This window comes from Musa acuminata, chromosome BXJ1-8 (assembly GCF_036884655.1).
Source record: "Musa acuminata AAA Group cultivar baxijiao chromosome BXJ1-8, Cavendish_Baxijiao_AAA, whole genome shotgun sequence".
NCBI lineage: Eukaryota > Viridiplantae > Streptophyta > Magnoliopsida > Zingiberales > Musaceae > Musa > Musa acuminata.
Window position 1 is genome coordinate 1,912,832 of NC_088334.1, and position 21,242 is coordinate 1,934,073.

The 21,242-nt window shown below is 40.2% G+C and overlaps 4 protein-coding genes across 8 annotated transcripts; 1 reads left to right on the top strand and 3 right to left on the bottom strand.

Moving 5' to 3' along the window:
• The first annotated feature begins 2,423 nt into the window (after nt 1-2,423).
• LOC135584849 (17.3 kDa class I heat shock protein-like) lies at nt 2,424-3,278 on the top strand. Its single transcript, XM_065194586.1, has one exon. It carries the CDS (start codon nt 2,439-2,441, stop codon nt 3,108-3,110), a length of 672 nt encoding a protein of 223 aa, XP_065050658.1. The 5' UTR covers nt 2,424-2,438; the 3' UTR covers nt 3,111-3,278.
• Nucleotides 3,279-3,618: 340 nt separating this feature from the next.
• LOC103994032 (serine/threonine-protein kinase BSK5) lies at nt 3,619-8,495 on the bottom strand. Of its 2 annotated transcripts, XM_009414294.3 has the most exons (11): nt 8,120-8,495; nt 7,525-7,951; nt 7,235-7,449; nt 6,992-7,127; nt 6,381-6,514; nt 6,200-6,305; nt 5,605-5,690; nt 5,106-5,294; nt 4,790-4,954; nt 4,186-4,299; nt 3,619-4,070 (listed from the first exon to the last, which is right to left on the bottom strand). In XM_009414294.3, the coding sequence occupies exons 2-11, from the start codon at nt 7,604-7,606 to the stop codon at nt 3,825-3,827; spliced, it is 1,473 nt and encodes a 490-aa protein (XP_009412569.1). In that variant the 5' UTR covers nt 7,607-7,951; nt 8,120-8,495; the 3' UTR covers nt 3,619-3,824. The 2 variants fall into 2 exon arrangements, with proteins under 2 accessions (XP_009412569.1, XP_018685386.1); XM_018829841.2 differs by having other exon boundaries at nt 3,674-4,070; nt 7,525-8,495.
• Nucleotides 8,496-9,669: 1,174 nt separating this feature from the next.
• LOC135680572 (uncharacterized) lies at nt 9,670-11,627 on the bottom strand. Its single transcript, XM_065194587.1, has 4 exons — nt 10,481-11,627; nt 10,176-10,413; nt 9,958-10,065; nt 9,670-9,889 (listed from the first exon to the last, which is right to left on the bottom strand). The coding sequence occupies exons 1-4, from the start codon at nt 10,730-10,732 to the stop codon at nt 9,759-9,761; spliced, it is 729 nt and encodes a 242-aa protein (XP_065050659.1). The 5' UTR covers nt 10,733-11,627; the 3' UTR covers nt 9,670-9,758.
• Nucleotides 11,628-11,775: 148 nt separating this feature from the next.
• Nucleotides 11,776-15,973, bottom strand: LOC103994031 (uncharacterized). Of its 4 annotated transcripts, none has more exons than XR_010515477.1 (7): nt 15,719-15,973; nt 15,398-15,494; nt 14,817-14,992; nt 14,663-14,732; nt 13,740-13,859; nt 12,444-12,491; nt 11,776-12,068 (listed from the first exon to the last, which is right to left on the bottom strand). XR_010515477.1 is itself a non-coding variant. In XM_065194589.1 (6 exons), the coding sequence occupies exons 1-6, from the start codon at nt 15,875-15,877 to the stop codon at nt 12,058-12,060; spliced, it is 561 nt and encodes a 186-aa protein (XP_065050661.1). In that variant the 5' UTR covers nt 15,878-15,973; the 3' UTR covers nt 11,776-12,057. The 4 variants fall into 4 exon arrangements, 1 of the variants encoding a protein (XP_065050661.1); XR_010515478.1 differs by lacking the exon at nt 13,740-13,859 and adding an exon at nt 14,500-14,562; XR_010515476.1 differs by having other exon boundaries at nt 12,444-13,859.
• Between the last annotated feature and the right edge of the window lie 5,269 nt (nt 15,974-21,242).

The window sequence follows — 21,242 nt, forward strand, 5'->3', positions numbered from 1 at the left end:
AGTAAATCTACGACTAAAGAATCATTTTTATTTCTTTTATTGTCATGATGAAGAATTATAGTTTGCTGCTAAAAAATAGAGAAAGTGTTCCGCATCTACATAATTCTTTCTATTTCTTCTTTTCATCATGACTTAATCACGATAAATCCCTTAGATTCTAGTTAAATTGGTGAAATGTATACAAATTAAAAGAGGTAGAAATAGCTCCAAGTGTTTCTCTTTTGTGTTGAGAGTCTTAGTTGATCACAATGCCCTTTAATTAAATTAATAGACTAAATGATTCTCCTAAAATCAATATGTATGATTTTATCCTCTTTGGAGCATGTGAGTTTCAAAAGACACCCATATGGATAAGGGAGACCTAAGAGTCATTGATTCTCATACTCTTCAACCAACATGAGACTAAATGACTTTATCACTATTACTAAAATATTATTATTATTTAATTATCTACATATGGAGATTGAACTTGGTTTTAACCGAGGTGATCTACCTGTAGCTCATTTGGATTAGAATACATATTACATGGGCTAGAACAGCCAAACATCAAAATTTTCTAGTCAGAAATCGTTTGATTACATAGGATAGAACTTTCCGAACTCTATTAAGTAAGAACAAAGAACAAAGAAGAAAAAAAAAAGAAAGGATTAGAAATAGCTCCAAATATATTTTTTTCTTTCATGTCCGGTCCAGTAGATGAGAGTCTTAGTCCCCTTTCTTACTATAATTTGCTATACAAAGAATGAGTAATAGTATGCTATTAAAGAATATCATCTGCTAGAGGATGTCTCCTGCTATGATATAAAGTATATTATTTCTATTTAGTTGATTGTGATGACAGAGTGAACCTACAATGAGAGAATTAATTTCTTTTGTCACCATCTACTAAACTAGCATAGTGGTTTATTCATATGTTGAGGGGATGAACACGATAGATAAAAAAGCTCGATTTTTGCCGAGGTGCAAAAGTATCATGATCTATACCCCAATTGCGACAGCAATTCATGTGTGTGGAGTCCTTGTTGAGATGAAAATTGCTAATCATACATGATAGAGCACATTTTGGTAATACGCCCTTTGGCAGTAGTCCACAGCCACAACAGCACCGACGTGGAACTTAAAAGTCGATGTGATAGACCACGTCGACACAACGCCTCGAACTCAGCCATCCTCCCGTGCGGGGACAATGCAAGGTACGCTATCGGGTATGAAATCGTCTCGAAAAATTATCGACGTTGTCGGGTATGAAGCTGCCCCGAAAAACTCAAGATGGTATCGTCGGGTACGAAACCACCCTAGAAAGCTCAGGATGGCGTTGCTCGGCGTCGTTTCATACAAGTCGACCGACGTCCACATAGAAGATATGGGTTGGCCGCTTAAGGGATCGACGACCATTAACGAATCAAGTACGATCGACCCCCATGTGCAGGTATAAAGCCCACCACCTAGGCGACGCCAAGGAACTCGCTTGGATTCCATGAAACTCTTTTTTATTTCACTCTACTTTTGGCTTGAGCTTTGAAGGGGTCGAGTCAGAAAATCTATCATTGACGGTCGGGTCAGCTCGACATGATTCAAACCTATGTGTGTAGGATTATTTGAAATATATTCGAGATGAAAATATTGAGCTCTTGAGAAGATTGTTCAAGATACCTCCAAAGTAGAAACGCCAAGCTCCCGAGAGATTGTCTTATGTGTCACCTACATAAAGATCGAGATTAAAAAAAAAAATAGAGGGATAGCTTTTGTTTTCTTTTTTCAGTTTGAACGCCATGTCGAATAATGTTGAATTGACAATATCCTTTCTATTATTTAGTTAAACTTTAAATATAAATGAGATAAGTAAGAATATTTTTCTAAGGTGTAATAGCTTTCCTATTTATGTATGTCTCGTTTCAAGTAGAATGCATATTGTAGTTCAAGCTAACATACCTATATTGAGATGGTCCCACCTAAATTATTCATCGTACCATTTTGGAAGATATTGAGCTCCTTCCGCAAGCAAGTAGATATTAATATGTCAGCATTTGATTAATACGAAGATATTCTCTCCTGGCTCTGAGAACAGACACATGTTAGAGTCAGCAAAAGTCTCAGAAGAGAAGTATAAGGGAACTGATAGAAAGATGGAAGAGGGACTCGAACGAAGATGGAATGGAACATAGTAGAAAGATAAATGGATGCTAATATTAGTACAGTAAATATAAAGGAAATCATAATAAAAGAAAGAGGAGTTTAAATCCGAGGAACAAATGAAGCACTAAAAATGTCATTTAATTTGTTCTACTCAAAGAGAGAGTTTAAATCTCACCAATTGTGACGTCCATTTGATGTGGGCCTGATTTGGGTCAATATAACGGCCCAGCCCATCAAGCGGTGCGCAAGAGGAACAATCTGGATTCCTGTCGAGGGTTCCTCGTCCAGTGTCGCTCCGACGAATGGGCCAACTCACCAGAAGGCCGAGGAATTCTCCAGAAGCCATTCTCATGCTCACATTTAACCCTGCGTCCGCCGCCCCTTTCAATCCCACCCAGAAGCTTCAGAATTCCGCCATCGGTAGTCCCTGTCCCCATTCACCGGCCTTCTTCTTGCGATCGATCGGACCAAGGATGTCGCTCACCCCCTTCGGATTCGGCCCTCGGCGGAGCAACATCTTCGATCCCTTTTCCCTCGACCTCTGGGACCCCTTCGAAGGCTTCCCCTTCGATTCCAACCTCTCGTTCCCCCGGATCCCCTTCCCCACCTCCTCCTACGCCGGCGCAGCCTCGGCTTTCGCCGCTGACACTCGCATCGACTGGAAGGAGACTCCGGAGGCGCACGTGTTCAAGGCCGACCTTCCGGGGCTGAGGAAAGAGGAGGTCAAGGTGGAGGTGGAGGACGGCCGCGTCCTCCAGATCAGCGGCGAGCGGAGCCGCGAGCACGAGGAGAAGACCGACACCTGGCACCGCGTCGAGCGGAGCAGCGGCAGGTTCCTCCGGAGGTTCCGGCTCCCCGAGAACGCCAAGGTGGAGCAGGTGAAGGCGGCCATGGAGGACGGCGTGCTCACCGTCACCGTGCCCAAGGAGGGGGTCAAGAAGCCCAATGTCAAGTCCATCGAGATCTCCGGTTGAATGTTTGCTGTGTGTTAGCGTGAATAAGGGGTCGTGAGTGTGTGTCCCTCCAATCGCGACTTTAACTATCGTGTCGTGCGATCGCAGGTTGTCATGCGTTTTGTTTCGAGAATGGACTATGATATTTTGTGAATAAAATATGGACTAGCGTTGACTTGTGTTCTTCCACATACGTATTGCTAGCGTTGACTTGTGCTCTTCCGCGAACATATTGCTAGCGTTGACTTGTGTTCTTCCACATACTGATAGCTGTGGTCGTTTTCTTTCTTTGTCTCTATGATAATATAGGGGTGATGATAATTACTTAATAATTTTAACTAACTACAACTCAATCTCTTGTAGCTGATAGGAAAATATTCATTCATGATAATTACTTATGTGTGGAAGCACAATCAATTGGACCATATGAACATCAACTGAATATTATATATTTTTTTAATTAAGTGTACTATAATAAATCTATATTGTTTACTCTTGTGGCATATTATAATAGTTAATTACCTGCTAATTATCGATATTTAGCTCTTTTCTCTTGAACAAACACATCAATGGCAGCAACTCTATTTCTTAAATACAACTCGATTTTCCGAACATAATACAAAGAAAATCAGCTTTCACATCCCGACAAGCGAGAAAAAGTAGACAAACATACCTAATTGTAAAAAAAAAATTGAGAAAAAAGATATGACAATAAATCACATGATAATTTATATATCAGGTTCTGGTTTTCCGCTTGGCTTCAAGCTTGGCACCATGTTTGATCGTTTCTTCGGCATCGCTGTCCATTCCAAGGCTGAGAAGGACAGCAGCTTGAAGATAGTAAGCGGTAGGCCACTCTGGTGATGCTTCCTGTGCTTGCATAGCATCTCCCAGAGCTTCTTGCAGCATATTGTTCATGAGGTACGATACGCATCGACGTGCCAACACGGTCGGAGAAGTCATTGTTCCGCCGTCAATGAACTACAAAATCCCGAAACAACGTTGAAATTTGTAATATCTAACTGAAAGAAGAAATATAAACCATAGAAGAATCCTTCCGCAAAATAGTGTAATAGTTAAACTCGTTGACTGCTACCTGTGTGTAACAATCGATTGCGGTTTCAAAATCTTTAGCTAGAAAAGCATTGTCCCCATGCTTCTTAAAGTTCAAAGTCTCCTGGATTTGGCTGGTCCAGGCTTGGAAAGACAGCTGCAGAAGGAGAAGTAGTCACATGTATCAGAAAATAATTATCAGAGAAACAACTGGCAAATGATCAGTTAAATGGCAAACTGGAAAAAGGTAGTGCCATTTCACGTTAAACAGATAAAAAAAACCACACAACTTTGTAAAGAAACTATCATCATGATTATGATGGGGAAATCACAACCAGTTAGTAGAACTTTCATATGACTTACACTTGGTTTCGCGAGAAAAAAAAAAAAAAAGTGCTCAGTTGAGCAATTATAATGATTTCTTTGTACGACTTTGAACAACAAGCAGATATCTGACATGCAAGAACATAATTTTTAACCCAACTTTAACGATGCAATGAAAAAAACATGGATAATTTATCATTAAGATTCATGACATGCATGCAGAACAATGGACAGCTTTAACTGAAAGACCAACAATAGGTTCTATGTTAACAGAAAAAAAGATCTTTGAAAAGAAGAAAGGCAAACGATAATTGTTTGCTTACGTCATTCGCTAAGCCCTCCTCGTCCTTGTATCCAACCTTCTCTAGTATTTCATATATAGCTACCAAGTCCAATCTTGCACAAGCTTCGCCAAGTGGTGATAGTTTAATCATTTGCTTCGAAGTCACAGGACCATTCAGAATGCCCATCAGTGTGTATGAAGGCACCTGTGACATTGAGTTTCTTATATTTGGATCAGGAATGTTGGAAGTAAACTTTAGAAACCTCTCTAATCAATTAAAGAAATTGCCTTTTTCACAATCAGCTTTTCAGCAATGAGACCTCAGTTCAAGAAAGAATGTGTATCGAATGCCTTACCTCTGCATCCTTTTCAAGCGATCCCAAAGAAGTAACTAGTGATTTTACATTTGGCCTCTCGCGAGGTTCATATTGCAAACAACGAGAAGCTAATCGAACCAACTCAGTCCCATCAGCATTTGAGAAATGCCCCTCCAAACAAGAGTCCATCAGTGTCCGGAAGTTCTTACTTCGGATCAGGTCAAGTGCCTGGGAACATAATTTCAAATCTAAAATTATTGAAAGAAGGAAAAGCAGTAGTGCAATTGCATAGTTAAATCCCCATATAGAAGAAAGCAAGATAAAATACAAGGAAATGCAATGATACCTCGATTGCTATTAAGAAAACCATCAAGATTTAGCAACAGATTCTACGGAGTTAAATCGACCAAAAAAACAAAAGCTAGAATCTCGATTATATATAAAAAAAAAAGATGTTTTCTTTATGAAAGCATATAAGGAGTATATGGATATTGTATGTAGTTTGAATTATGAGAAGCATGGGAAGGAAAGAACCTACATGACTTGGAGGAATATGCTTTCCGCTAAGAAGGTCGAGCAGAAGTGTTCCGAAGCTGTACACTACACTCTCTGGTATCACTCTCCCTGCCAAAGCAATCAAAGAAGAAAATTGTAGTACTTGTCACAATCAAAGAAGAAAATGAAAGCCTTCCTTACACTGTTAATTAAGTGGCATATAATGTTCAAGAGATAAATTTTAAAAGGGGAAGATAGGTGAAATAAGATTCAGGTAGAATCTAGTATTTTATCGAAAGATCTGAGGTGGACCAACAAAATAAGTAGAGCATTCTGCATCTAATCTTAAAAAAATCTGTCAACTATCGACAATATACCAAGGATTTAATCGACTTGCATATGTAATTCATAGGATGGACATGCCAACAAAATTTATTTGCCAATGTTTTGCGGTGATGCATTTGGAAATCATCTTCTACAAAGACACAAGATCTCTATGGAATTATGCTATTACAAATCTGAGAAAAAAAGGGTATTCTGCAGCCACAGCATGCACAACCGGATTCAAGCAAGTCCAAGTTATCAGGAAGCCAAATCAGGAGCATCCAAATTCAAAGCTCTCTTTTAGAATCGTATACCTGTCCTGAGGTACTCTGGAGGTGTGAAGGCCAAGTTTGTGCTGTAGCTCTTCCCATCTCTACTATTCTTCATGAGTCCGAAACAGGACAGCCTAGGATTACCATCCTGTCATATGTCGATGTTTAGCGAGTGATTGCAATGTGAGCACCTAACGAAGCTGGCAGAAAGAAATAATATCACCTGATCGAAGAGAACTCTATATGCGTTGAGATCATGATACAGTGCACGCCCTCTGCTGCTGCAGTATTCTAATGCCTGTGCAAGGTACAATGCCACCCTTATCCTCATCGTCCAACTCAAAGGCTGTGTATCCCCTGCCATATTGAGTTATGGAACTTGGCCATCATATGGTAATTCATAGCAATATACAATTGGCAAGAAGTTCCTCTCTCATAATCATCAATTCTAAAAGATATAGATCAAGAGAAACATGAAAATGAAGCATAACAATTACCACCATTCAAGATGGTCGATCCAGAAAACATCATAGGCACTTCAGCTAGAAATGGGATTCAAGAACAATATGTACTACTCATCCATTCATGATCAGAACCCTAGAATCTACCAAATTGGTTCCGTCCAATGCATCATCCGTGATGGAATAGATGACTGGGAGAGACAGACATTGGTCTTGGAAAGAGAAGGGGAAAAGATAGGGTTTACTGTGATCAAGAAAAATGTATTTGGTTGGATAAATGATGGTTGAAGTGAGAAGTAGTAAGATCATATGTTTTTCTTCCCCAAATGATTCCATAAATTAGCCAAAGTGAGGGTTTTGCTTGTTCACATACAGTGGAAGAGGTGCTTGGCCAGGGTCTCATGGGGCATGAACTCCGCCACCAGCAGCCGCTCGTCGCCCTCGCAGCAGCAACCGATGAGATTGGCCAGCCGCTCGCTTCGGAGCTGCCCCACCGCCCTCGCCTCCTCCTGCGCCACCACAACCATCCCCAGATCAGAGATCGCCAAAAGAGAAGGGGGTGGGGGGGGAGAGGGAGAAGAGGAAGAAGAGCAAGCGAGGGGCGGATGTGACCGACGAGGAATTGGCGGGCGTCGGGCCAAGCGAACTTGTTGAAGCGCTTGATGGCGACGGCGCGGTCGCCGGGGAAGAGGCGGCCCCTGTAGACGACATTGGGGGCCTTCTGCCCGTGCTCCGAGACGATGTGTTCGGGCGAGAAGCCGTCCGTGGCGGCCCGCAGCTCCTCCAAGCTGTACTCCGTGAACATGCCGTCGCCGTCGCCTCCCCCGTTCTCTGCACTCCATCAACACCAAATCAAGGACCATCACATAAACCAAAGTGGAAAGCAGTACTACTCCTACACGGTACCGAGATCATCCGGCTCGAGCACAGAGGACTTGAAGTGGGTCGGCCACCAGCACAGGGACAATGTGGAGCATCGAACTCCCATTCTTGCGCCACTCTCTCAGAAAAGCTAAGCTCTTGCTTCCGCTACACTACGAACCCCAGCATAAAGGAGGCGGCGGCAGAAGAAACAGCAGCAAGGGAACAGTAAACTTGGGAAGTGGATCTCAGGATGGATTCGGTGTCATTCTTGTTGACGTCCAAGCCCACCAAACTTGTCTCTGCAATGCGCTCCTGTAGTACTGTATCTACCAGCGATGTTTGCGACAAAGCCTTCCTCGCATCCGCTGATGCTCTTAATATATATGTTTGATTCGTACCTCGTTCATTCCTCCTGCTGCCTCCCAAGTCTCCCAGCCATCCCGTGCCGCAGCGTCGTTGTTACAGAGTGCTGCAGTAGGTAATGAAGACCAAGAAGGCACAGTGGTTAGTGTCCGATACACGTACGTGCAAACTCCTCGTGAGGTTCATAAAGGCAAGTCACAGGAAACATCCGGTAGTGCGATGTATGCATCATTCAATACGAAGCTGCACTGCATGGATGCTGTGGCTTTATTACCTCCATGCTTTTGCTGTGGCCCTTCCTTTCTCCCTCATGGAGTCTCGGATGTGGGCAATTTACTTAATTTATGTGATGATCGAGAAGAATTGGGAGGCAAGCAACAGCGATGAGCTGTGAAATCTCTTTGTTGCAGGGCCTTCGAGTCGATCGGCATCACGTCCAGTAGCGGAAATAACATATCCCCTTCCCACCTCACAGCCTGGAACAGAGCAATCTTTCCTCCCAAAAGGACATGAATGCGAGGGACCATCGTGTAAGCCTGCATGGTGTCATGATAGACACCGAAGAGCCTCTCTTCTTTTGCTTTAGATTGGTGCAGGAGAGAGAGGAGACCGCCGTGGCTCGCCCCAGCAAAGCAGGGCGGGACCAAATGCTGAGCTTTGTCCCGGGCGACTACAACCTCCTCCCACTGGATTTACTACGAGAAGAAAGGGTGAGATGGAGCAGATTCTGCAACACATGGTGTGTTAAGCCTTTTGGGCGCAGCAGACATGCAATGCCCTCTCCTTGTGACAGGAATCATGGCAGCTGCTGATTCCACGATGCAGCATAACATGCATTGCCATCAAAAGGTCCAGAAAAGGGACTGCTCGATCATATGCTATCACGCAGGCGGTGGTGGATGAGGCCAAACCTCATGGCCCTGCGGCTAATGGCCGTGGGACAAGTAGACATGGGTGAACCAGCAACATGATTCTTTTCCTGCACCGGCATCAAGATGAATACGAACGGTAACGACTGCACAGGAAGCCGGAAGGAATGCCAAATGCAATTGCATCAATGCAATGCGACGAGGAGTCTCTATGCGTACGCCATGAATGGCCTGCATCGGTGCGCGTGGCTTCTTCGGCGCCAGGCCGGCCCATACTGCATGTCTGGTTGTCGGTGGAACATCTTGCCTTTCGAGTGTACTAAAAAACATGCTTTAGAGTGAGGCTTTATGGTTTCCAATAGTGAAATTTTGCTTAATGCATACATGTTGTTAGCATATCATGAGTGAGATGTCATGACACGTTATATCCTAATGATGCAATTTGATATCTCCCCAGGCCAATACACTACACTCGTTAATTCGGATAAGCTCAATATTCAAAATATTAAAATTAAAATTAATAATAATAATCGATCTTAATCTTTCTTCACTTCAGAATATTTTTTTAATTTTTTTGATGAGTTCATCCGTATACAATCTGACCCAATAAGTATCTACTTATACGATCATCAAAGCATTGCAGTCCGAATACACTTGTGAAGGCAGCGATGGAGTCGACGTGATATCATAATCACGATCGTAATGCTAAAAGACCGTGGCTGTTGGTCCAACGCTCCCGCACCGAGTGGCTCGGACAACATGGGTGGGCAGAGGCCCTCATAGCCTCGACATTTGCGCTGGCACGCACCGAACCAATGCCGTGCGATGCGCCCGCCTCCTCCGTGCGTACACAGCGCATTCATGGCAACCCATCACACGCCCAGCATCAGCAGCGCTGAGGCAAAGGTCACATCGCGACGTGCCCTCTGGCGTGATGGGCTACAAACGACACGCTAAAGAGAACGAGGGAGTTAATGCTGATTACATTAAGACAAGTATTTTCCAACAGCTCCTTCACATCATCGACATACGAGGAAGGTGATGTCAGTATGTCCACTCCTGGGGGAGCCCCATCTCATGTGCTGCTGCTGCGCGAGTCCGCTGGGCGGTGAGGTGATGTTTCTTTCTCTGATGTGACTGTGCCTGCACCGCCCCACTTCGACCGATGAGAGCCTCTGTCGAACACATTTCCTTGGCTCAGGAAGACAGCACCCGCGGAGCTGAAACAAACGCGTCTACTTACCACGACTCAGAACGAAGCCACCGGGGAAGCGTTGCTGCGCTGCGAACTCATCCAGCCTCAGGTTCAATGCTTGCACCACTCGATCAGGAACCAGAACGGTCGAACAGGCTATACCATGGAGGAAGACATGGGAAGCCACCGAGAACAAAGAGAAACAAGACAAACTAGTCTGGACGACAAGAGAATCTGCTAGATTCCGCACTATGTGGCACGCTTACCGGCCCTTTTCCGTCGCTCGAGCATGTTGTCGGCAGTCCGGGGCAGGAAGACGCCGGTGCCGGCGGACTCCTTCCGGGCCCTGGAGTTGTTGAGGAAGACGGCATGCATCCCAGAGGCCGGCAGCGAAGGCGGCCACGCGGAGGAAGATAGGTCCAGTGGCCACCCGGGTTTGCTCTGCCTTTCCCAGGCCGCGCAGAGCTGCTGTTTCATCATTTGCTGCCGCTTCAGGTGATAGAACTAGCAAAGAACACCAGAGGTCAAAGATCGGAGGTGGAGAACGCGGTCTGAAGAATCAGACGCTCACATAAGCTGCTTGTAGTCGATGACGGGTGAGAACCGGGCCTGAGGCGTAGTATCCTCCGGTGGCGCTCTTCGGCTGGCCAAGCATCCCGTGGTCGTAAAGGCTCTGGCAGCGACCGAGATCGCGGAGCAAGTCGCAGGGCTCGTCCTTGTGCCGCTGCTCCAGCGGAGACGACGAGACCAACGAGGGGCTATCGGGGCTCCTCTTGGTCGACGCGGACCGCAGGCAGAACGCGGACTGCAGCAAGCGCCCCATGCCCTACCACCCATGTCAGCGGACTCGAGGCCTCTCATGGCTTCGTCGCTAATGAGAAGTTACGGCTTCTTTACGTCATCGTCGTCCTGGGGAAAGCAGCGAGCCATCTGATGGGAGAGCCTGGCCATGTAGTCGCTCTCTGTAACGGGATCACAACCTACGCGGGACTCACAGGGAAAGCGAGACCCTGCGAGGCCCGCGTTGGCTCCTCCCTGGCGGACGCAGTCGCCGCGGAGGAACTCCGAAGGCGGCCAAAGCGCTCCGTCCTCGCACGCGTTCGCCATCAAACACAACCACAACAATAATGGCCAACAACCAAACAAGCAACTCGACGAGCGCTTCCTCGGAAGCGGGTAGTTAAAAGGAGGAGGGAGACTGAGCGATCAAGGAGGAGAAGGGTGGGTTTAGGTTTTGGCCTGCCCTTTCTCTTCTCTTATGGAAGAGATGGCTTTATCAGAACATGGTTGGAAGAGGAAAGTGGAGACGTAGAGGATGGGGAATATAGGGTTTCCTTTTGTGGGATTAGTAAACTGGAGGACGGACGACGAAGTGAAGAGGAAACCCTAGTTTACATTGGACTCATTAGTTGTCGTGCACCCACCCGACCAACCCGCCACTTTGTCTTGCTTAACATTTAAGCCCCCCTCGCTTGAACGTGATGGACCCATTTCATCCTATATCCTCTCTTTCATCTCTAGGGTATATTATTAGAAATAAAAATAATATTTTTATGCTCTAAATGTGAGAAGAAATAAAATAACGATCATTTTTTAAAATTTAAAACGTGTCGAGGAGGAATGCTTTCAGAATTTATTGATTACAATATGATATTTTAGAAAAAGTGAGAGAAACTGATTAGATGGGATAAGCAAATCCCATAAAGTTTAGTAGATATTTTGGAGTTAACGTGATACATTTTTGTTTTATATATAAAAAAAAGGGGTCATTGTGGCCCATAATCATATTGATTTAAGTAGAACTTCTTATATGGGGGAGTCGGTGGAGATTGTCTCCACTGCCCACTCATTTTTGGAAGCTCCTCATCCAAACAAACCACTAATAAAAGCTTATTATGTGCATTAAAATATACATTTGTGAGCAACCTGACATCCACACTGCGGTAAAAGCTGGAGGCGACGACTCGAAACAGCTTCTCTGCTGCCCAAACCTGAAATTACGTACAAAGACAATTACTTCGTACATAGACAGTAGTATCTTACTACGTGCGAATCGAAGACCCCGAGAAAGAACTGGGAAGTGAGACTTCATATGGTGGTTATGCTGACTCCTGTAAGTAGCTAGCACACCGAGACAGCAGTAGCTCTCTAAACACCAACTAGGAATCCAAACAGTGAACATTAGATTAGCTGAAGAAGTAAAGCTTTTGAAAGAAGAGTATCACACTAAAGAATTCTGATACAGTGAAGAGACAAATACACAAAAGATTAAACCAGTGAGACCAGAACAGCATGTGCTGCTGTCACAGATTACCATTAGAATATGGTGTGGTCCTCGGATTAGTAAATAATGGGAATATGAGTTATTTTTGTTCTTCTGAGTAAATCAAAACCCAATTCTTAGGAGATACTATATCAAGAAAAGGTGACTTCTTCAAATGGCATTATTAGCTTTTTGAATTCTGCTAAATAAAGGTAATCAATCTCATGTCGCTTACTTTCAATCAATTAATCAATCTCTAAAGGCATATTACCTTCTAATCTCATGTTGCCTCCCCTGTTCATCACTTCAATAATAACATCTGAGATTTAAAAAAAAGAAGAAATTATTAACATTGAGCTAAAAGACAATAATAACCTTCTCATTACTAATTTTAGTCAAACTATGGTCAATGCTATGGAAGATAAAAGAATAAGAAATCATTAACATTGGGCTAAAAGACACTAATAACCCTCTCATTATTAATTTTAGTCGAACTATGGTCAATGCTATGGACAAAAAAAAAATGCAAAATGCTGGTGCTCCACATGTAAATTTTAGTGCTCCAAATTAGACCGAAGCTTATGGGCCAACAGAGCTTTGCTATTTCTCCTCTCCACTCCATCCAAAACTAATACACACACTGAAGATAAAAAAAATTCCGAGTTTTATGTAATGAGAAGAGGAAGCTGGAAATAATCTATGACAAAACGAGCTTCTCTATCAAGAGCTATAGGTTACCGAGCTCGAGCCAGCTGAAAAAAAAAAAAGACAAGTCCTGCCTGCTCTGCAAAATATACAAAATACGCAGACCTGGAAAAAAGATCCAGGTCAACTTCAACTCATCACCCAAGTGTCAAGTGTAAGAGAAGTGAGTGAAAAGTGCACAGAGCGAGTGGCGCAAAGCAGGCCATTTGGGTCAAGCAGAGTGGTGCAAAGCAATGTTGACGATTGCAATATAGCATTTCAAAACACTGTTAGGGTCGATGCAGATAAGTAGGCGAGATTGGTCAGTTTAATAAGGAAAGATCATGGATGAAAGAGTCGCAATTGGATGCATGACAAACCAACCTTTCAAATTCAACAACAACGACCCTCACAGTTGAGGGGCGACTACATGAATCTTCTCCCATGACTGAGCACCATATATGACTATTCACTTAAATCAAGCACATTCAGATAATCTATCTATCATTGTTCTAATAAAACCAAAGGTAGATGTTTAAGCAATTATGCCATATCAGTCAGAGAACCTACCACTCTAAAAGGGGTCAGTTGAGAGAAGAAGAGTATTCGAATAAAGATCTATCAATTTGCAATTTGAGGAGCTCACGAAAGATACAAGTCATGCTCTGGTGGGTTAAGCTTGTATATGCAAGCAGCTCACTAGCTATTATGGTTAGAGAGGCCAAACAAAAGATTGTTTGAGCAAATTTAGGAACTGAATTGACCTTGTGAAATATGGTCATAAAAAAATAGACATGAAGGAACATTCCATCGCACCAAATGGTTTTTAAAATACTGCACAGTAAAACACGATTTGGGAGGGGTCAAACAGAAGGCGACATACTCCAAAGTATGTTGAATCTTCAAAGGTTACTTTCTTAACTGAAAAGCAGCAGCAACCTAAACATTCTTAGCGCCAGTCATCTGCTGAAGCTTCATCCAGAAATTTGCAATCCTATTGACTCTTTAGGATGATGCAATAAGAATAGGTCATCAAAGGCCATCCAAGTAATAAATACAGGCCAACCATGATTTTCATAATTTTGACAATCTTTCTTAAACAAATGTTCATCTGCCATATACTAACAATTTGTTACGGCCAAAAAGCGGTACAATGCTTCAAAATGGTGTCGATTTGAGGAAATGACATGCTTTTTATATTTCAGTATACAAAAATAATTGGACATCCAATAAAGCCTATAGTAGATAACACAGTCCAAACGGATGTTTGCATAGGTGTAAGAAAAGAAATGACCCAAAACAGCAATAAATGAATATTTTGAACAAGAAAGTTTCATTATGATGGTAATGTTCTATTGTTAAAGAATCTACCAAAGCCATACATAACTTCATGACCTACCAAAGAATATGCTAAACCCGGACACAGATAAGAGGCAAGCACTTCTAGGTTCAAAAGTTGTAACATCATGAAACATCAGGACAAACTTACTTGAGCATCTATCATGTGTAGGAACTTAATAAGATCACTAGTCTCATGAAGTGAAAGAATACTAATTAAGGAATAGCTTGAAACAATAAAACAAATATCAGTAAAATTTACGCAATGGAAATATGTGAAAATAGAGCCCAAGGCTTCAAACTACCTTCCTCCTCTATTAAAAGAAGAGCATACTGATCTAATCAGTGTCTTCAGTAGTACAGGGAACCTGATTAATTAATAAATTAGGGAAACAAACAAATAAATTTATTGAATTGCTACTCTTGAACTCAAGGTATTTAGATAAAGCACATAGACCTATGCCATACCTTGCCACCATTCACCTCTGTTTGCAATGTTAGCGTCACCTGAATCATCCCCTTCATCAGCTTTTTTATCCTGGTAGCATTAGAAAGTAAGGTTGGTTACAACAGTGGGACATGTTGGTTTCCTTTTAGTTATGTAATTTTTTGATTCCCTTACACTTTTTGGAGCTCCAGAGACTTGGTTGGAAGGAGAGCTGACATAGAAATCTCGACCACCATAGTGCACAGATGAGCACAAGTAGGTCGATTCTTCTGATTGATTGGGATCGACTAGTTTACCATCCTTGCTCCACGTAGTTTGCCTTCTGCTGGGACTTCCCTGAGATTTCCCATCTGCGCAGGGAGATTTAGCCCTTCTGGTCAACTTCTAATTGTTTAAACAAAAGACAAAAACAAGAACAAGAAAACCTAACAGCATTGCTTCGAGATTTTACATCAAAATAGAACACTTAAAACTCAATAGTGGGAGAAGATCTCCATATACCCAGACCCAAATAGTTGTGACATTGCAGCTTCAGCTTCTTCTTCTTCTTGTTGCATAGCAAAAGAAACAATGAACACTCGGTGGGTGCTTATGATGTTCATGGTTTACTTTATTGAGGACTACATGTATCTAATGGATTATAAGAACTTGATTAAACTGCAAGAAAGTAAAAATGGGGGACGGCCTAATTTAGCAGAAACAATGAATAGAAAACCTAGTCGAAATCAACCATGAGTTGGTTCATGATCAAGGACCTGCTGCAGCGGCCTGAGCGTTCCCGATCAGATCATCTGTCCTTCGCTCGCTGGAGGTCCAGAACAAGTCACTCTCTGCTGAATCCTTAGACATCTCCTACAACGTCGTAGAACAGAACACATTCATTTAGGACCGGTTCTAATCATTACGTAGTAAATTAAGAGGAGATGCCAAACCAATTAGGCAGTTATCAAATTGCCTAAAAATCCGAAACCCTACTATAATCCTAGTCCTTCAAACAAATAATCCACAGACGAATTCCACTACAAGTCGTGAAACCCATCATCGATCACCCATTGAGAAGAGCCAACCGTGCATACCGTGGAACCAGTGGGGAAGACACTGCTGAAGTAGCCGGGCGACAAGGCGGAAGAAGAAGAAGAGGAAAAGGAGGAATCGGCGGGCGTCCCCGCACTCTTCCTGATGTCTAACAGTTCATCGGCAATCGAAGATGACGATGGCTTCTTTTCTCCTTCCATTCGACCCTCCCCCCCCTCTCTCTCTCTCTGTCTCTCTCTCTCTCACTGCAGACAACACTACCACTCACCACGACCACTTTGCGTTGTTCTATGGCTCATCGCCCCAGAAGAGGAGGTATAAATAGGGCGAGAGGAAGTAGGGGGAGTGACACGTGACAGGCAACAAGGCATAAAGCGAGCACAGTCGGCGACGCCACTGCTCATGTGACGTGTCGTGTCGTCCCCGAGTTCACTCCATGTGCTCCCATGAAACACCTCGCTCGCTGTTTGGTATCATCGTTACGAGTCTATTCTCTATCTTAGACAAATTAAATATTATTTAAAAAATACGTAAATAAGAAATATATTAAATATAAACTGCATTATTATTTATGTTATGAGTGGATAAGAGCGTAAACGATAGCCCATCTTATTCGTACGAGTGAACGTGGGTGCCACACGTGCAACCGGATAAGAAGCGAGCGGCCACGTGCCTCTCCGCATCGAGTCCCGGTCACACACCTTTGATGTTACGTGGGATAATTAGTACGAGTCGTCGCTAGATGACAGCAGAAGCCACGCCGTTTTCCCCACCATTGGTGAACCAAGTAGGAAGCACCGCCCTCTCTGCCGTCTCCGTCACCATCAGATGAAGAGGACCAAACTTGAAACACGGTGACGATGAGCCTCCAATGATGATGTCCAATGACTTCAAATCAGTGAGAAAGCATACGATAAAGTATGCTTCCCACATCGTCTCTGTTATAACGAGTCGTTCGTTCTTTTCTGTTGGAAGCAGTGACCCCCTCTATCTGCAAGAAGCCACTTCCAGTGATGGCGATTCCTAAGGGCTCAATTGTTGTGGGACTCCACAACAAAAGAATCATTCTGCAAGCTCGCCATCATCCTTATCGTCTCGTCCACATCGGCCATGGGGGGCCAAAAGGAATCAAAGCATCGAGACGTGGGACTGCAAGGATATGATAATGTTTGGCACTAGAAGACACGAGGAGATGATGGATTGGATTGGAGAGGCAAAGCGATCAAGGATGGTCGATGGGGATGGGGGGTGGGTGACTGTACGTCGAACGACACCTGTGCAGCCCTCGAATCCTTCGGTGGCGCTTCACGTGTCGTCTCCTGGGAATGTGGATATTCTCGATTGCTCGAAACCAGTCCAGCCCAGCCATGGAGGAGGAGGAGTGGTGCCTTTCTTATCTTCGAACTGCTCATTGGATGCCATGGTGGTGGGAAAGGAGGAGATGCCCGAGAAGAAAGATTCAAACCTAGTACTGAGATGATGCTGTAGGATATGGTAAACGTCCTTTCTTGCTACGTGCATCTGGTAACAAGAAGTTGCAATCAATCATCGTCGGTCGGCGTCCACACGAGTGCAACTTAATACTTGTAAGCTCGGAAAAACAGGCATTACGACAATTAAAGGCAGTCGAATAGCCTGTACACCCAACAAGACAAGAAGACTTGTGCAGGGCAGAAGGTTGGCCTTCTGTGGAACTCCAAGTATAAGAGAGAAAAGATGTTTCTGTGGTACTCTGAATTTATTCAAAAATATTTATTTGTATTAGTTAAAAATAGTGTATAAGTTTTTTTAAATCATGAGGAAATCAATCATAGTTTAATATATTTCTTCATCATCATCTATTTATCTTAATTTAAATTCTTATTTTTTGTTATGCTTAATCCTAGCTATTTGAATTAATGTTATCATATTCCCCTTAATTCAAAAAATTAATTATAACTTAAATTTATCTTGAAAAAAAATAAATTTTTTTTTGTCAAAGCTTTTGTAAAGATGTCGACAAACTAGTCTTTACTGTTGCAATAGTCAATTTGAAATTTTTTTTTATCAATTAGTTCACGAATGAAATGATGTCTAACTCTGATGTATTCGGTGCATCCATGAACGATTGGATTTTTCGTCGTACTAGAATTCTTCGAAGTAATATTGTCTGACTTATCATACTTGTAGTCGCAACATACTTTGCCTCAGAGCTTGAGAGAGCAATACATTCTTGCTTTTTTGTTATCAATGAAATCACTCCTGAGCCAATACAAATCCTAAAATATTTTTTTCTATCATCTAGCTAATCACTATTAGTATAAGAATACAACTTAAAATCTTTTTACTTACTCATAACAAATGCTATAATTGAGAGTTCCTTCAACATATCTAAGAACTCTTTTATTGCTTTAAAGTGATGCTCATTATGTCTATGCATGAATTTGAATAATAAACTAATTACAAATATAATGTTGGACTTCGAATTTGTGAGATAGACTAACCATCCAATTAAAATTTTATATTATTTCTTATCTACTTTGTCAACTCCATTATTTAACATAAGTTTATCATTTGTATTAATTGAAGTATTCACTAACTTACAAGTTGTCATATGAAACCCTTTTAAATAATTCATAGAAAAAAATTGATAAAATCCCTTATAAAATAGATTATACTCGACCTAAAAATTCATCTAAACTTCAACATCAATTTTTTTAAAATTCACTCTATAAACAAATGAACTAGTTAGTATCAATCAAACCATTGAATAAATTTATAAAAAAAAATTACTTCATTATTCTAGCTAATTATCATAAAATTTTATAGAAGACTATGAAACATGTAAAAATAAATATACATCAAAATTTAGCTTAAAATAAAATTATTTGGAAGCTAAACTACTCTCTTAATTCAACTACGAATGCATACTCTATTATATTGAAATTATGTTGGGATTATATGAACTTATATATCTCATATCATATCATGGTATATAAAGCTAATATTCACTCAATTATAAATCTCATATAATCTTATGGGAACCTTTTAAAATATGTCAAAAGGATAAAATATAATTATATCCCTAAGAGGGCTAATTTAGCTTAAATAGAACCCTTTCCCAGAAAAAAAAAATTATGAGTACCTTAAATTGAGACAATAATAGCTTTATCCACTTATCTTAAATTAAGGTCATACTAGAGGTTTTAGAATAGTAAGAGAATGATTCAAAATATATCCAAAAATCAAAGATAAATCTAAAGTCTAGATTACATAAAATAGCTAAAAAAATTAGCTTATAATATATAAAATTGAAACCCTAGGTATAGCAAAAGAAAAGTTAGGTTTTTCTTACCTTAATATTTCTTAGAGCTAGGGTTTCCTAGCTTTCATGATAAAATAACTAAAAAAAAAAGGAGAAAAGGATCATGTGTTATCAAGTTAGTAAAGAATATAAGGTCAAAATAAGATAAAAGTGCTTAAGATGTTACCTTGAGGTATAGGGTTTAATCCCATTAGGCCTCATTTAAATATTTTATTTTTATTTTTTTTATTTTATTTTATTTTTTACTAATATAATTTTAATATTATAGTAATTTCAATTGAGTTTAATTTGGTTTGACAAAGATGATATTTTTTTATCTGAATGTGCATCCTTCAATCTCACTTATGTATCTTAATATTTAGTATAACACTCTTTTTTTATTTACTTCACTATTTAATTTTTATTTTTTATTTTACTAAAATAATTCTAATATTGTTAGCAACTTCAATTGAGTTTAATTTGACTTGACAAAGATGATATATTTTTTTACTTAAACTTATCTTTCAGTCTTACTTATATATCTCAATATTTAGTAAACACTCATCTTTGATTTGCATCTCTATTTATTTTTTTATTATTCCACTCATGCCTATGATCTTCTAAATATATATTGTTTAAAACTCAAACTTCCTTACATTAATCATGGCCAAACTTATTCAGGCATTGATATTCACTCAAGGTCGATTAAAATTCAACTGTCACTTTTAATCGTTATGCTATATTTAACATAAACATTAATACTTATGCATGCTTAACTAATATTTCGTATAACACTGAAAATAATATTTTTAGAAAGCTTATACTTCAATTTTAAAAGTCAAAAACATAAGCATATCATTTATTATTTTTATAAAACATAGACATCATAAATCATATTACTAAATATGGGTAACATATACAAATTATTTATGTTTCTATCGGCATACTAGTTATAATTGAAAGTATGTGAAACTCAAACACTACAACATACGGTTTCAGATTTTTGAAAATAGAGAAGATTTCAGTTTTTTCTTTTAGAAAATATACTCACATCATCTTTGTGCATACATATATAAATAATAAAAAAATATTTACTTTCACCATGTGAGATAGTTTACATAAAGCTAAATATTTGTTTGGCTCTCTAAGAATGACATGTTTGTAAGAAATTTTTATATTATTTTTAAAAAATATAAGATTCATCAATAGTATCTTTATTCTTAATGTTAGACAAACCAACTATTATATTCTTTGATTTAATAATTCTAATGTATCATAATTCATATGATCATATCTTTTATATCATAATGTTGATTTATCAATAATGTAAGAAAAAAATTAAAAATAATTTTTTTTGTTTTTATCATTCTCATAGTTGCTATCAATTTAAATTTTTTTTATCATAAATCAAAATTTTTCATCATAAAAAATAGTATAATATCTTAACAAATTTCTCGATGCTAGGGTTGATCGTAAAAAGATACCACTTGCTCGTGAATTTATCTTTGAAGAAACCCTCCCCTTCAATTGGTCTTTTCTCATGAAAAGCACCTACTACAATGGTCGGGATAAAGGGTCACAATCTCATGATAGTGTGCCATATTTGAGATTTTATTTTAAACTAAGAATAAATATCATATCATTAATATTTTTTTTTTACCAAATTTAGTGTTCATAGCAATTGTTATTTTCTCTTCTATCTTAACCTTATTGTCATTTGCCATATGAATTATAGACCTGATTGAATCATCAAGCATTTGAAATAAAATTTTATTCTCTCTCATATAATCACTATATCCATTATCCAAAAACTACAAAAAATAGATTATCAATCTTTTTAAATAATCAAAAAATCAATCATACCCCAATAAATCCTCTTATCCTTATCTATTTATCTTAATCTAAATCATTATATTTTGTTTCACCTAATACTAATTATTATAATTAATCTTATCAACCAAAAGCTTGTATTTTGTGTAATGCAACTTCGATCAGGTATAAAGAAACCATGCATGAACCGAAAGGTATCTACTTGATGTGCAAGCAAAATCCATCTGCACTCGATCATGCTACCAAGTGTGAAGAATCGAGATATATATGCTGACAATTGAAACTAGCATTGGTGCAACTTGTAGAACAACTCGACATCTCTCATTGTTAAGCTGGGTTGCAGCAGGGCTTATTGCATCACCTGAACACGCCATGGAATTAGGATTTCAGGAACCAGAAGTGACTGCTAAATCCAAATGAAAGAAATCATTATCTTATATACATTCTGAAAA

Excerpts from the sequence above, each read along its gene's own strand:
- LOC135584849 (XM_065194586.1), top strand. The coding sequence starts at position 2,439 with ATGGGCCAACTCACCAGAAGGCCGAGGAATTCTCCAGAAGCCATTCTC.
- LOC103994032 (XM_009414294.3), bottom strand. The coding sequence starts at position 7,606 with ATGGGAGTTCGATGCTCCACATTGTCCCTGTGCTGGTGGCCGACCCAC. Across the intron at positions 4,955-5,105 it reads CGCTTGAAAAGGATGCAGAG|GTGCCTTCATACACACTGAT; the intron begins GTAAGGCATTCG and ends TCAATGTCACAG. Across the intron at positions 4,071-4,185 it reads CAATCGATTGTTACACACAG|TTCATTGACGGCGGAACAAT; the intron begins GTAGCAGTCAAC and ends GGGATTTTGTAG.
- LOC135680572 (XM_065194587.1), bottom strand. The coding sequence starts at position 10,732 with ATGGGGCGCTTGCTGCAGTCCGCGTTCTGCCTGCGGTCCGCGTCGACC. Across the intron at positions 10,414-10,480 it reads ATCGACTACAAGCAGCTTAT|TTCTATCACCTGAAGCGGCA; the intron begins GTGAGCGTCTGA and ends GTTCTTTGCTAG. Across the intron at positions 10,066-10,175 it reads CGAGCGACGGAAAAGGGCCG|CCTGTTCGACCGTTCTGGTT; the intron begins GTAAGCGTGCCA and ends TCCATGGTATAG.
- LOC103994031 (XM_065194589.1), bottom strand. The coding sequence starts at position 15,877 with ATGGAAGGAGAAAAGAAGCCATCGTCATCTTCGATTGCCGATGAACTG. Across the intron at positions 15,495-15,718 it reads TCTTCCCCACTGGTTCCACG|GAGATGTCTAAGGATTCAGC; the intron begins GTATGCACGGTT and ends ACGACGTTGTAG. Across the intron at positions 14,733-14,816 it reads TCTCTGGAGCTCCAAAAAGT|GATAAAAAAGCTGATGAAGG; the intron begins GTAAGGGAATCA and ends TAATGCTACCAG.